Source organism: Zychaea mexicana (assembly GCF_025766255.1).
Source record: "Zychaea mexicana strain RSA 1403 chromosome Unknown BDB00scaffold_54, whole genome shotgun sequence".
NCBI lineage: Eukaryota > Fungi > Mucoromycota > Mucoromycetes > Mucorales > Lichtheimiaceae > Zychaea > Zychaea mexicana.
The window spans coordinates 133149-145674 of NW_026516717.1; the positions used below are offsets into that span (position 1 = coordinate 133149).

General features: G+C 41.1%; 5 protein-coding genes across 5 annotated transcripts; 3 read left to right on the forward strand and 2 right to left on the reverse strand.

The window, feature by feature from the left end:
• Nucleotides 1-110: 110 nt before the first annotated feature.
• BDB00DRAFT_766415 (RNA polymerase III subunit RPC82-domain-containing protein) lies at nt 111-1638 on the reverse strand (the record flags this gene model as incomplete). Its single annotated transcript, XM_053119591.1, has 5 exons — nt 111-421; nt 489-911; nt 1009-1120; nt 1203-1346; nt 1447-1638. The coding sequence occupies 5 exons, from the start codon at nt 1636-1638 to the stop codon at nt 111-113; spliced, it is 1182 nt and encodes a 393-aa protein (XP_052978044.1).
• Nucleotides 1639-2204: 566 nt separating this feature from the next.
• BDB00DRAFT_472629 (uncharacterized protein) lies at nt 2205-2796 on the forward strand. The gene is made up of 3 exons (XM_053117506.1): nt 2205-2225; nt 2324-2622; nt 2722-2796. Exon 2 carries the CDS (start codon nt 2402-2404, stop codon nt 2597-2599), a length of 198 nt encoding a protein of 65 aa, XP_052978045.1. The 5' UTR covers nt 2205-2225; nt 2324-2401; the 3' UTR covers nt 2600-2622; nt 2722-2796.
• A 438-nt stretch (nt 2797-3234) lies between these two features.
• BDB00DRAFT_472600 (uncharacterized protein) lies at nt 3235-5956 on the forward strand. The gene is made up of 8 exons (XM_053117505.1): nt 3235-3388; nt 3471-3611; nt 3692-3902; nt 3969-4140; nt 4233-4364; nt 4474-5028; nt 5150-5436; nt 5576-5956. The coding sequence occupies exons 2-8, from the start codon at nt 3596-3598 to the stop codon at nt 5859-5861; spliced, it is 1659 nt and encodes a 552-aa protein (XP_052978046.1). The 5' UTR covers nt 3235-3388; nt 3471-3595; the 3' UTR covers nt 5862-5956.
• On the reverse strand, nt 5831-8949 carry BDB00DRAFT_472675 (uncharacterized protein). Its single transcript, XM_053117507.1, has 9 exons — nt 8415-8949; nt 8280-8343; nt 8128-8146; nt 7932-8031; nt 6864-7838; nt 6745-6773; nt 6580-6652; nt 6167-6474; nt 5831-6076 (listed from the first exon to the last, which is right to left on the reverse strand). Exons 1-9 carry the CDS (start codon nt 8810-8812, stop codon nt 6039-6041), a joined length of 2004 nt encoding a protein of 667 aa, XP_052978047.1. The 5' UTR covers nt 8813-8949; the 3' UTR covers nt 5831-6038.
• A 3086-nt stretch (nt 8950-12035) lies between these two features.
• On the forward strand, nt 12036-12526 carry BDB00DRAFT_831427 (uncharacterized protein). Its single transcript, XM_053124116.1, has 2 exons — nt 12036-12423; nt 12471-12526. The coding sequence occupies exon 1, from the start codon at nt 12046-12048 to the stop codon at nt 12217-12219; it is 174 nt and encodes a 57-aa protein (XP_052978048.1). The 5' UTR covers nt 12036-12045; the 3' UTR covers nt 12220-12423; nt 12471-12526.

The window sequence follows — 12526 nt, forward strand, 5'->3', positions numbered from 1 at the left end:
ATAGAGATGATGATTAATGGTGATGAAAAAAACAAAATGCATTTTTTTTATATGTGTTTTTTTAATTGAATTGTATATGTTTATAGGCTAGAGTCAACTTTCAGTTTTTCTCAGAAATCCCGAAAGATCATCACAACATCGTCCATGCGCTTTTTGGAGGTTTCCAGTCGTTGAATTACTTTTTGCATTTGGCTCAGTTCGGCCTTATCTGCATCGCCCAGCAAATCCATGTTTTCCATTACGTCTTGACGGCTCAATTTATCCAACAAACGACTGCGGATTTTCAATTCTTCTCGTTTCCGTTGTTGAAGGTTAAGGATCACGCGGTAAGCATCGATCAACACCTCTTGATAACATTTTTCCAAGGGGACGTACCAAAGAAAGAATGTACGTGCTGGGGCACGGTCAGCCGATCGAGGTACTTCCTATTACATAGAAACCGACTTATTAGCCCGTCTATTCCCCAAAACCAAATCTAGCATGATAACTTGCCTGAATTTCAACAATGCCCTTTGTGTGCAACAAACCAAGTTTTTCTCTCGCTTCTTTAGGCGGCAACATGGCCAATTTCTGCACTTGCGATTCATCCAGCTTTCCCTTTTCGATCAAGATGCGAACAATACGACACGTAGCAACACCATACTTTTCACGCAGGATGCCCTCAAAGACACGACGCTTCATGGTTTCCCGCAATTTGGCAAAGTTGACAGAAAATTGATTGGCGCCCATTTCATCCTTGGATTTGATAAATCCTGCCTGGTCCGTCTTGAGCAACATAATGTAGGCTCGGACCACTTCTTGAAGGGATGGCTTTTTGTTGGGCTCTAATGGATCGGGTTGTAACACGATATCGTCTTGCGTAATGATTTCTGATGGTATGCAGTTGACAATGTGAAGAGGCGATGCCGAGGCTGTATATCCATGATGAGAAAAAAAAAGTAGAATTTAGGCAAAAAGACAATAGCGAGAACTCATCGTTTGCGTAATATGGATGTGGAAAATACGTACGTGAATCATTCTCGTGGAGACTCTTCATCTTTGCCTTTCCGTAATCTAAAAATGCTTTAATGACTTGACCAGCTGTATGGTTGACCCGCTCGGTTGCATAATCCACAATGGCCTACATGACACATTTAATACTTGGCACGTCTTCACACAATACCACATTGCCCATATTCAATTTCCTTCTCTCCTGTACTTACGTTGTTTCTAAAGATCATTGTAAATTTTTCATAGTGGATACCAAAAAATACTTTTGGATCGACCTCAACATCAAGATCATCGTCGCCCTTCCGTGCTGCTCTCTTGCTGTTTGTCGGGCCTAACGAATCTTCTGCTTTACGTTTCTAGATAATTTACAATTACACCGCATCATTAGGTCGCAATTTCTAAAACCCCATGGCTCATACAGTGTTCCCTTATTCTTTTGCGCCCTTGTTACCATACCATGCCGATTCCTTCGGCCATTGATGATTCGGCCTCAATCTGTGCATGCGCTGCCATCTTAATTGCTTGTAAATCCTTTGCGGTTGTGATCATGTATTTCTCAGCCTCCTTTTCTTCTGCTGCTAGGTATCGATCGGTGCTGGAACGTGTATGTTCAGGTAGTACTGCAGTAATACATCCAGCTGCAGCCATCTTTGTAAACACTTTGGTATACTGTGCCAACTCTGGTTATCAAGGTAATGAAAAGAGAGAGAGAGAAACATTAGCTTTTTGCTTACTCTGCCCAACATTTTAAAAACCCACAAACAGAGGAGCAAAAACGTACTTGTCTTTGGTTTGCCATCATTTTCAGCAACCCACTGTCGAAGATCCTCTAAACGCAGTCGTCCGTTCACATACAATAATTTACAAATCGTCGAAGCCTAATATTTTTTGGTGTCATATAAGTTTGGTTGATACGTATGGATAAAGAAGTGACAACGACCATTGTATGTACGATTACTACTGACCTCTTTACCAAACTGTTCTTCAGCTACGCGCATAATCGATCCGATCCGCAGTCGCATCAAGACGGGTACAGGTTCGACTTGGTAATAAGTCGGTTCGCGTTGACCTTCCACAGGTTCAGTAAAAAAGACAATGCCGTGATGAATCAAAGTAACAAGACTTTCGCGTACTTGTCGTTGCGTTAATTTAGTAAAGCGAGTAATGTCGAAAAGACTCAATCGACCTTTGAGCAGCAATTGGTGTGTCACTTTCTGATAAATCAAGAAAGAATTGTAAGTGTGCGTGTGTGTATGTGAATTGAAAGCAATCTTGTAAAGATCAAGCCGTCAAAAAAACAAGACACGATCTTTCATATTTTTATTACTTACAGCTGCATAGGTACCAAAGTCCTCTTGCACAAGTTCACGACACAATCGTGCTTGGAACGACATGTTCGAGTGTGGGGTTGATGTGTATGATGTATATATATATAGGGAAAAAAAAGAGGATATGTCTAAAAAATTTGTGGTGCGGTCTTCATGCCGAGTCAGAGGCAGCACCGGGGACTGCTTGCTGTCACCTAACTTACTGCCTATTGAGCCGGTTTCGTCTCTCTCTCTTTCATATTACTTTTCCGTGTCAAATAGAGCCCTTTGTTCAAAAATGATGATAACACTGGACGACATGCCGGTAATTGTTATCTCTAAACTATACCAAGCAAGGCTATATTTTTTTTTTTTAATTTGCCAACGCTAACAATTGGATGCACAATTACATTCATGTATATAGGGCGAAAACAACAATCGGCCGCGCATCACTCGCGAGTCTGTGTTCCGTAATGGATATCGTCAAGCCGATAAAGCTGTCGAATCCTTCCTTGACGAAGGTAATGCAATATTTACAAACATACAAAATGCAAAGAAATTAAAAAAAAGGCAATGATTTATATTTACTAGCACGAATGAAAGCTGTACAGGCCCAAATCGAAGATTTACGTAAAGAACTCCAAGCTACCAGTCTTGAACGCGAAACATTAAGGCATTCATTTTCCACGGAACGAAGAGAGCTTCAACATGAAATTGAAAACGTGGTGAAAGATAAAATGGAAGCACAGAAACGAGCCATTCACCACTTTAAGAGTACGGAAGAAGCAGCAGATACGCTCAAGCTGATCAAATCGGAACATGCTGCTATTGTGGTAAAGTTTAAAAGAAGTTTCAAGTGGTACAATCCTATATATGTATGTAGACACTCTTTTTTTAATATATGTATTTTACAGGAAAAATTACGAATGAATATGGAGAATTTGAAAGTAGAAAATGCAGAATTGTTGAAAGAACTGGAGGTGATCCAAGTCGAAAACGAACAGATGCGTGCAGAAAATACCGAGGCACGAGATCAGTCAAAGGCACAAGCGGATGAATTGCAAAACCAAGTTGATACCCTCAAAATCTCGGTGAGTTGTGCTTGGCAATGAACTCTTGATGACCGTATTTGAAAAATACTGACTCAATCGTTTATAAAATTTCAGCAAGAAGGATACGAACTACGACTGATCGAAGCCCAACAAAAAGCGCAAGCACTGGCAGAGGAATTGAGCCAGTACCAAACAAAGCAGGGCGCAAATTATGATGGCTGTGATTCCAGTTTGCTGGATGACATCATGGAACAATACAAACGTATGTATTTTTAAATGACATTAGACACACATAACCGATGGGAATGCTGATTTTTTCTTTTTGACGCGACATATCACTAGGTCAATGTGAACTTGTCAAAGAGTTTGAAGTCAACAACCGTATATTAAAGGAAGAACTGACGTATTACCGAAACAACTATCCTGATTTCGAAAAAGTGCTTGAACAGAAGCTCAGTTTGCAACGCGAAAATGCTCAGGCACAGCAACTCAAAGTAGCATACCGAAAGTTACAAGAAGAAAACGAACGATTACAGAATGAACGAAAAGAATGGTAATTTTCTGTTTATTAGAATGCATTTTTCTTTAGCTAAGTATTTTTTGTGCTTGGTTAAAACAGGGCTCAGTATCTCGAATCAAGCGACACAGCAGATCAGCTGAACACACCACGTGACATCATCTATCGATTAGCGCATGAAAAACAAGCTATTCAAGAATCTCAATCGCAAGTACAACAACTCAAAGAGCGACTTGAACGAAGCGAGGCTAGAGATGTTGAATTAAACAACAAGGTAACTGATCTAGATTCATGGTTCGCTTTCACTTACTTTAAAAATATGTGTACTCACGGAATCGATAAATATGTTTATTATATCTATTTAAGCTTGAAGAATCGCATGCCAAGATTGCCGAACTCGAGACTCTCGCCAAGAAAAATGAGGTCGAAAAGGAAGTAGCAGTGCAAGAAAAGCAACTCATAATTCTCCATCGTGACATGTTGGCTTCTCAAGTAGCAGTGAGTCTTGCATAGCTCATTTCATTTAGGGGAAAAAGAACGATAAAATGAAAATGGTTTACGGATGTGTGCTATGGGGGTTTTGCTGATATTTGAAACGTATATGTAGAGCATGTCAAAGTTGGAAGAAGAAGCTACAACATCAGAAGATAAAACTTTCCCGTTGACCCATCGTATCGAGGAGCTCGAATCGTTGTTAAAAGAATATCAAGGTCAATTGGCTCAAACAAAAAACACACTCATTCGCGAACGAGCACAGCGAGCAACTGCACCACCACCATCATCATCGTCATCGTTTGTATCCAGTAGCGGAGGGGTTGAAAGCCAACAGCAGCATGCTACGGATGAACGTATCTTGGAGCTCAAAAGTAGTCCCGCCAATATCGAACAACAGTGTCGCTCAGAGGAATTGTCGCGCCTTCGAACTGAAAACAGACAACTACTGGCCCAGCTACTGTTGTATCAACAAGATAATTATGATGATACTGTGGACGTTGGTGAAAAGCGAAAGCGAGAAGTAGGCGGATCATCATCGGGAGAGCAGTTGGGCGACGGACACACAATCAAGATCCCGCGAGTTACGCTGGATACTTTGGAACAAGATAAAGAACAGCTCAAGAGCGAAAAGGCTGGATTGGAAAAGCGTATACGTCGTCTTAATGAGGTAACAAAAAATATGTTCCATAAAAGAACGAATTTTTCTCTCCCTCTCTCTATTATTATTCTACGTTATGTATTACATTGTTAACACTTGAATGTATGTGTTTCTTTATATAAAATAACAGAAATATGGTGTACGACACCAGGCAACCTTGGATCAGATCGAGCGGCTATTAGGGTACAAGTTGATATTTACACAAGACAATATCAAGATCAGCTCAGCGGCTGTGGATAGCGATCAACTTCTGTTCATATATACAGTTGATGAATTCGACCGTCCTAAGCTGCGTGTCTCTGGAGCAGCCAGAAACGATTACATGGAGTATCTTCGAGGCACATATGATACCTTTATCGGTGAACAAGGCAATATACCAGCGTTCTTGAGTTCCGTCACTTTGGAACTTACGAATATGTAAGTGAAATTGGGGATTTGGTTACTTTATGTGTTTAGGGAAAGGGACAAAGAGCGATTAATGTGGGGGATCAAAACGCTGGAAACGTTATGACTATTGCTCATTATTATGGTTAATTATTTTTGGATGTTGTTACAGACATGCCGCGCAATGGGATGCTGCCCAAGAGTCATCTGGAATATTTGAAGAGACGTCTGAAACATACTACGATACTGAAAATGCATACGACCACGATGAAGGACAATCTATCCATATGGATGAGGGCGAATACTACGAGGAAGGAGAGGTACAAGAAGAAGAAGAGGAATACTACGACGATGAGGAGTATGATGAAATGAATGAGAATGATCTCAGCGATCAATCTCGTGAAGGACCTGGATATAACCACGATGAGCCCATCACGATTGATGACGATGACGATTAAAGAGTATTTTTAAAAAAATGCTATCAATTCATGCGAGTCCACAAGTGGTTTTTGTATTACAGTTGGGGAGGTGTTTTCTTACTTTTGTATGCGGGTTGTGATGAGTTGGGGATAGAGAAGCGAATGACTGAGAATGATTTGTATTATATACGATGCACATATGTGATATAATTATTCTTAAGATTTTGATATGATATATTTGTCAAATGGTAGATCTATCATCATCACACAGCGAGAAAAAAAAGGAGCTAAACTTAGTATTGCATATACGACAGCTTCAATAGTTCCCAACCAAGATCACTTACATTTCCATCGTTCAATGCAATCGAACAACCAATTTTCGTTAATAACAATCTTGTCTGTATCCAATGCCATCTTGCTGATAACCACATCTGCATCCTTTAAAGAAAGTACAATCCTTCCATTTGCTCGTACAATCAGTTGCTGCATCGAATCTTTGGTCAGAGTGAAGACAGAGTGTATGAATATATGTAGATTTGATGGTAGCAGTTGTCTGTTACTGGTTCGTGCAATTGAAACTCGTTCAAAGAAATCGGTCGCTTCGAATTCGTCTTCGTCCAAATATTTTCCTGACTCTCCACTCTTAAACAGCCTAATGGAAACCCAGATTCGCATGAGAGATAAGTTTTGAATGGAGGGAGGGGGGAGGGTTCTGTTTTTGTAGGCACACGTGCCAGCACCTCGATCTTTAACTTACCATTCTGGTGTAACGATCCATAATTTCTTGATCATCCCGGATAAGACAGTTTCTGTTCGACGCTTCGAGCCCACTAAGGTAACAATAGTAAGGATAATAAAGGGTTTAGTACATTTGCACTAATTCTTTCCAGCGCAAGACAATAAATTGAAACACGATAATTACATATCACATGGGATGTCCGACTATCCACACTATATCATCGACAACGTTAGCACTAATTCCTATATCTTGGATCTACATTTCCATTACTTTCAATAGACATCCCCAGAGATTTTACTTACAACGTCGCTAATTCGTAGGTGCCAAGTCGATCGACGATTTGCCTACACCTATCTCGCACTTGTTGCGTCATACCGGTCATCACAATTGTGGTTTTCGATCTGGAAGATAGTCTTGGTTTCAAAGACGTTAATGAGGATGATGCTGCAGTAATAGTAGTGGTAGTATTAGTAGTTGCTCGGGTCAAAGGCACAGGCTCTGGTGTTGATGCAGGTATTGCAGGTAAACTTGGTCTAGCGTGATGGTTTCCTCCCATCGAACGTCGTTTCCGCCGTAGTGGGGTGCTATTGTTGGATCCAAGAGATAACCGTGATGGTTTGGGCGAGGATGGTTTTGGTGATTCGACATCTCGCACAAAAAAATCAGCCTTGATCTGTGCTCTGATCTGGTTGCTGCGCTCGCGCATTTCTGGGGTAAACAGTTTCGACTCTCGCTTCCTTTCCGTCTTTTGCTTTTCGTCATTGGAGCATTTCATGGCTGCTGCTATAGATCGTTTCTGCGGCTTTTGCTTGTCGATGTCACTGTTACTATTGCCGCTATCATCGTCGACGGGGCTCGTTTCATTGAGTGATATGTCAGTGGTGCTGGTCGTATTAAATTGTTGTTTCACAAGTTGTTCATCTTCCTCTTGATCATCATCCTCTTCGTCTTCTTCAAGGATATCTTCGGCCTTCCACGTCGAGTTATCAATCATTGAGCTGTGTTGGTGTTTTCGTCGTCCAGGGTCCTTTTCTGATAATCGTCGTGTGCGTGGTTCGCTCACGCTATCCGCTCGTTGTCGTTTCCGCTTGTGTTCGTGTGCTCCATCCATTTCTAGTCTTGATGTTGATGCTGTTGACGTCGATGCTTCCATCTCCAATGCTTTAACTTTTCCCGGCTCCATTGATTTACGACGCTTTTTTGCTGACATAATTAATCCTTGGGGTCGATCGATTAAAAAGTCCTTTTCTGCTAACCGTCTTCCTTCACGCTTACAGCTGGTTGCGCATGCATAAAAACACGGTTATGCAAACAATTTCAAAGAGCTGTCACTGCTTTCGATGCAATTTATAAAAAACGACAGTACTTACTATGTAATCCATAACAGATTGACAATCAGCACCTTTTTTCCAAGCGCTTTACGTAGAGTTGCAGTAGATCCGTTCTTAAAAATCAAATGCGTGATGGAATCTATATACACATAAGAAAGGAGGGTTATCAGAGGACAAAGCACCCACGCATAAAATCACAGCCAACAACATCAACAAAGCACCCTCATCATCTTACCCGAAAATGTCCTTCGCGTCTGCAATGTCGTGCATAGGGTGTAACAAATAAAAAACGACACATATCAGAAAATCAGATGCTTAATCTAAATATTTTAAAATCCACTTCCCACTCTTTAAATCGTTTTGAGCACTATGCAGTACGAAACTTACCTTCGCACCCATTGATTGGAGAGCACGTTCAAAGCTTTGAGATACGTCATCCCCGTCCTCAGTTCTGCCAAGTAGAGAGTGGATGTGAGCAATATAGTTTTTTTTTAAGGATTATTCAAATGAAAAACACGGTACCTGATATCCAGACAAGCAATCACCCCTTTAAGGATTTGGCTCGGGTCCGGTCGTCTGATATCTCTGGATGTTGATGTATCGTTATTGCTAGTGCCGGTGGTGGAGAGAGGAGGAGAAAGCGAGGAGGAGGAAGTAGAAGATTCTTCTGTGTCGTTGACGCGTTTTGATTCCGTGTGGGCACTATTGATATCACTTTCTCGGTGTGAATGGTGGGACGAGGAAGAGGTAATGGTACTAGCATTTGGGGATGTTGAAGTTTCAGCTGGTGGTTTCTTAAAGAAGGAATTCAGGGATAATTGTTGTAGATCGGGGACAGAACCAGTTGCTTTAAGGCTCGGTCGAAGTGCCGCTTCTTTTCCGAATCGAAGACTTCGTCGTTTGCTCGGGGACGTTGGCATTTGTGTTGGTGTTTTTTTAAGTCTGTTCGTTCGCCGAATCGTTGGGTGGAAAAGAAAAAGAGGCTTCGGGTTGTTTGCGAGTGTGCGATAATGGTGTGTATGCAAAAAAAGAAGGGTGGTTTGGGGATTGATGTTGTATTTTTCTGAAATGTTCTAATGCTCAACTAAGGAGCCATGCAAATGAATGGTGAAGGGGAAAGAAAAAAAGATGTAAATCGTCAATGTGGGTGAGTTGGGTTTGCCCAAGCTCCTGTTCTTTTGCTGGGTATCAAAAACGGCGACGCGATACAAAAGCGTGTTGTGTGCAAAATTAAACACAAACCTTCTGTTTGCTTTACTTTCCCGGACGACAGAATAAAACTCGCACAGGGGCTGACTACTGCATCTTCCAAGCAGCATTAAAGAAAGCGAGATTTCTTTTTACACTCGAGAATGTACATTTTCCAAACTAGATTAAGTAATACACTCAGAGAGTTGATATGCTATACTTGCGCACTTACTATGTGTATCATACACCTGCCAGACTACAGCTATAGATTCCACCGCAGACTTTTTCTTTTCTCAAAAGACAAGGTTATACGTCTGAGTCACCAATTGCAGCTCTGTTTAATCAAATTGGGGTCAGGTAGAATCGGTATCTTCTCATTAAACAGTATTGCTACGTCCAAGAATCCTTCAGCTTTTCTCTATTGAATTATATGTTGAATAAGTCTTTCTTGTCACAGCAGTAAGCGTCAGAATAAGTGAATTCACCAACTCGCACAAAAATTTAATTTACAGACGCTTTTCCTCTTTACGGCCAGCCTTCACTCTTATCAGCAAAGCGGTGAGATTGAATCATATGCCTCTGTGCTGCGGCACCTTTGTGATACGGTTTTTTCCAAAAAGGGAAGTCGAACGAACGAAATCATGCAGGAAGTCTGTTGCTGCATATAACCACTGGAGGTGACGGTATACACATGCGCACATAGTAGCAGCCCTATTCCTTCGGTGAAAGATATAACGCAATTATAAACATTTACAGAGACTTATTCGTATGTCTAGTTGTATTCTCCAAGGTATCTTTCCATCCTAGTTTGTTTAAAAAGTACTGTACATACTTGTTACGGTGTATAGTGTTCCATTTATCTTGTTTATGATAAGCATCAAACACTATAATAACAGTATCACCGAGTAATAAATTGGCTTTGGAGCAGACTTACCGCTAAATCCTCCTCCAAGGGCGGAGGGTCCTGACTTCGCCCTTTGTTTTTTTTATTGCTGCCATGATCAGGGGTAAATACGAGCTGCCTGCCATCTTCGTTGGAGAATATCATTGACCAGCTTGTATACTTGTTCTTTACGAACAATCGCTACCATATTAAAGATGTCGCCTCAAGTGTTATTGTATTGTTGCCACCTCATTGGACAGATGCCTTGCTCAAATCGCCCACTGCTGTTAATTTGAAACACCCTTGTCTCCTTTACTCCTTATTGCGATCTTGTTATTGATGACAAAATCGTCTTCCTGTTGACGTCGTTATTGTCGCCACAGGTTCTCGTCACGAAACAGAGATAGGTAAGTATTGTTCCATTACTTTGACTTGACGTTGATTAGTATGCATAGTCGCCATGTGTGCTGTTGTCACACTAGACCCATGATTTTTAACAATGATTGTGTCTTTGATTTGAAAGAGTCAGGGCTAGCTCTTGCCGCCTTGCTATTATTGTGAAGGTCGATGGTAACAATCGTGCACTTTGCCCGTGTTGAAAATGCCACATAAGCTGGATTTTTTTTGACCAGCTCGAAATTTCTTCCATGTCGATGTCTAATAGGTCCCGACCGCTGTACGATTTACGCAAAAGATGCAGTCGTCTTTGTGTCCCTTTTGTTTTGTTTGCTTAAGAAAGAAGATTTGAAAGTCTGTCCACAACAACTTGTAATTGATCCGGCTATGTAAGTCTTGAGTGCATGTACCGTTTTTAACGAGGATCTGCCCTGTTGATTTGTCTGAGTGCAGATATTTTGGCCAGGTGGTGAGACTGGCATCTTCCTCTAAAAACAAAAAGAGGGTTTATGTATTTCTACATGTTAGTGCGAGAACGCTGAACACCCGTAATATGTGATAGGAATACAACCCTTTAAACACAATCAGCTGCACAGCATCTCAGATCTCAACAAAGATACCATTTTAATATCCAATAAATTAAAAGAGACAGAGTAAGTCAACGAGACCCGAAAGGAATCAAAACTGCTTTATTATGTTTACAGAAGTTCTCACTATTATTAGAAATTGCTCATCCTTGGAAACTACCACAGCGTGTACATTGAACGGATAACTTGATTTTATGAATTAATCATACTGGTTCAAGTAATATATGATGCGTGAGTAAAAGGTACATCAGGGTAAATGCCTCAGACAGTAGGAAATGTAATTTACGTGATCCATATTGTGACAACTTCTTCCTGAGCATAACTAATTCATGAAACATCAAGATGTGTAGAGACAAGCAAGACAATGGAGAAAGAGTAATAAAGAAAAGCGTTGCTGTACATGTGTCGAACTGCCACCACCTGAAAACATATATGGCGCTCCAAAGGCAGCTCAATCTCAGGCGATCTCCTAAACAGATAGGCACATCCACGTGGATTTAGGCTTGATAGAAAGCCATTTGAAATGTTTGTAAAACAATTCTACTAATGAGTATGAGCATTACAGTATTCGGTATTAAAAGATTTGATCTTGGCTGTAGAGTGCATGAGAAACGACAGTTTAAGCACACAAAGATCGATCAACCTTTTCCAAGTCCAAAAGAGTTCCTGCTGTTGCAAGAAACTTTCTGATGTGCCCAGTACTGATATTGCTATCATACGCAACGGGTTTCACATTGTATTACATGGTCTGTGCATTATGCTTGCGTCAAACAGTTGCCCAGATATCATGTTTAGAATTGATCGAGTCATTGCAAAGTAAAAGTGATTACGAATCTAATGTGAGCCATTTGACAGTGTCAGCATTGTATAAGAACAAGGACACAGCACGCCAAAACATGAGTTCTTTCCTAACTGTCAAATGAAGCGGCGAAGACGATTGAACACAGTCAGAAAGAAAATGGATATTGCAAGGTGAAGCGACACGCAAATATCTTCACAAGGAAAGAAATTGTAAATGAGTTTGAGCAGGACATAAAGTAAAAGAGCAGGTTTTTATTCATTGTAAAGAAACATTTTATAAAAGACAAAAGTTATCGTTATGAATATCAATAGTCGAAGGGTACAAATTTTATTAAAAGAACACAATCAGTGGACAATAAAGACAAATAATAAGAACGCGATTTTACAAAGTGACCTCAACAAGCAGTTCGCACAACCTGCAGGCTATACAAAAAGCATGAAGAAAGCAAGAAGAAACAGAAGAAGTATGTAAAAGGGGGGGGGAAAGAAAGCCACCAATGCCTCGGCCTGGGAGTCCCAGTCTCCCACACATTTGGCTGGGTCAATCAACCACAAACCCAGCCATCATGGTACAAACGAGTGGGAACCATGACGTACACTACGTTTCGAGAGTCAAGTGCAAGCAATCGGTTGTGGATTGCCTGTGAGTGGGGAAGGGGGAAGGGAAGGACGGAAGGAAGATGGAAGGGTAGACGGAAGGGTAGACGGAAGGGAAGAGGAAAGGGAAGAGGAAAGGGAAGGGGTGGGGGAAGAGGAAAGGGAAGGGGTGGGGGTAGGGG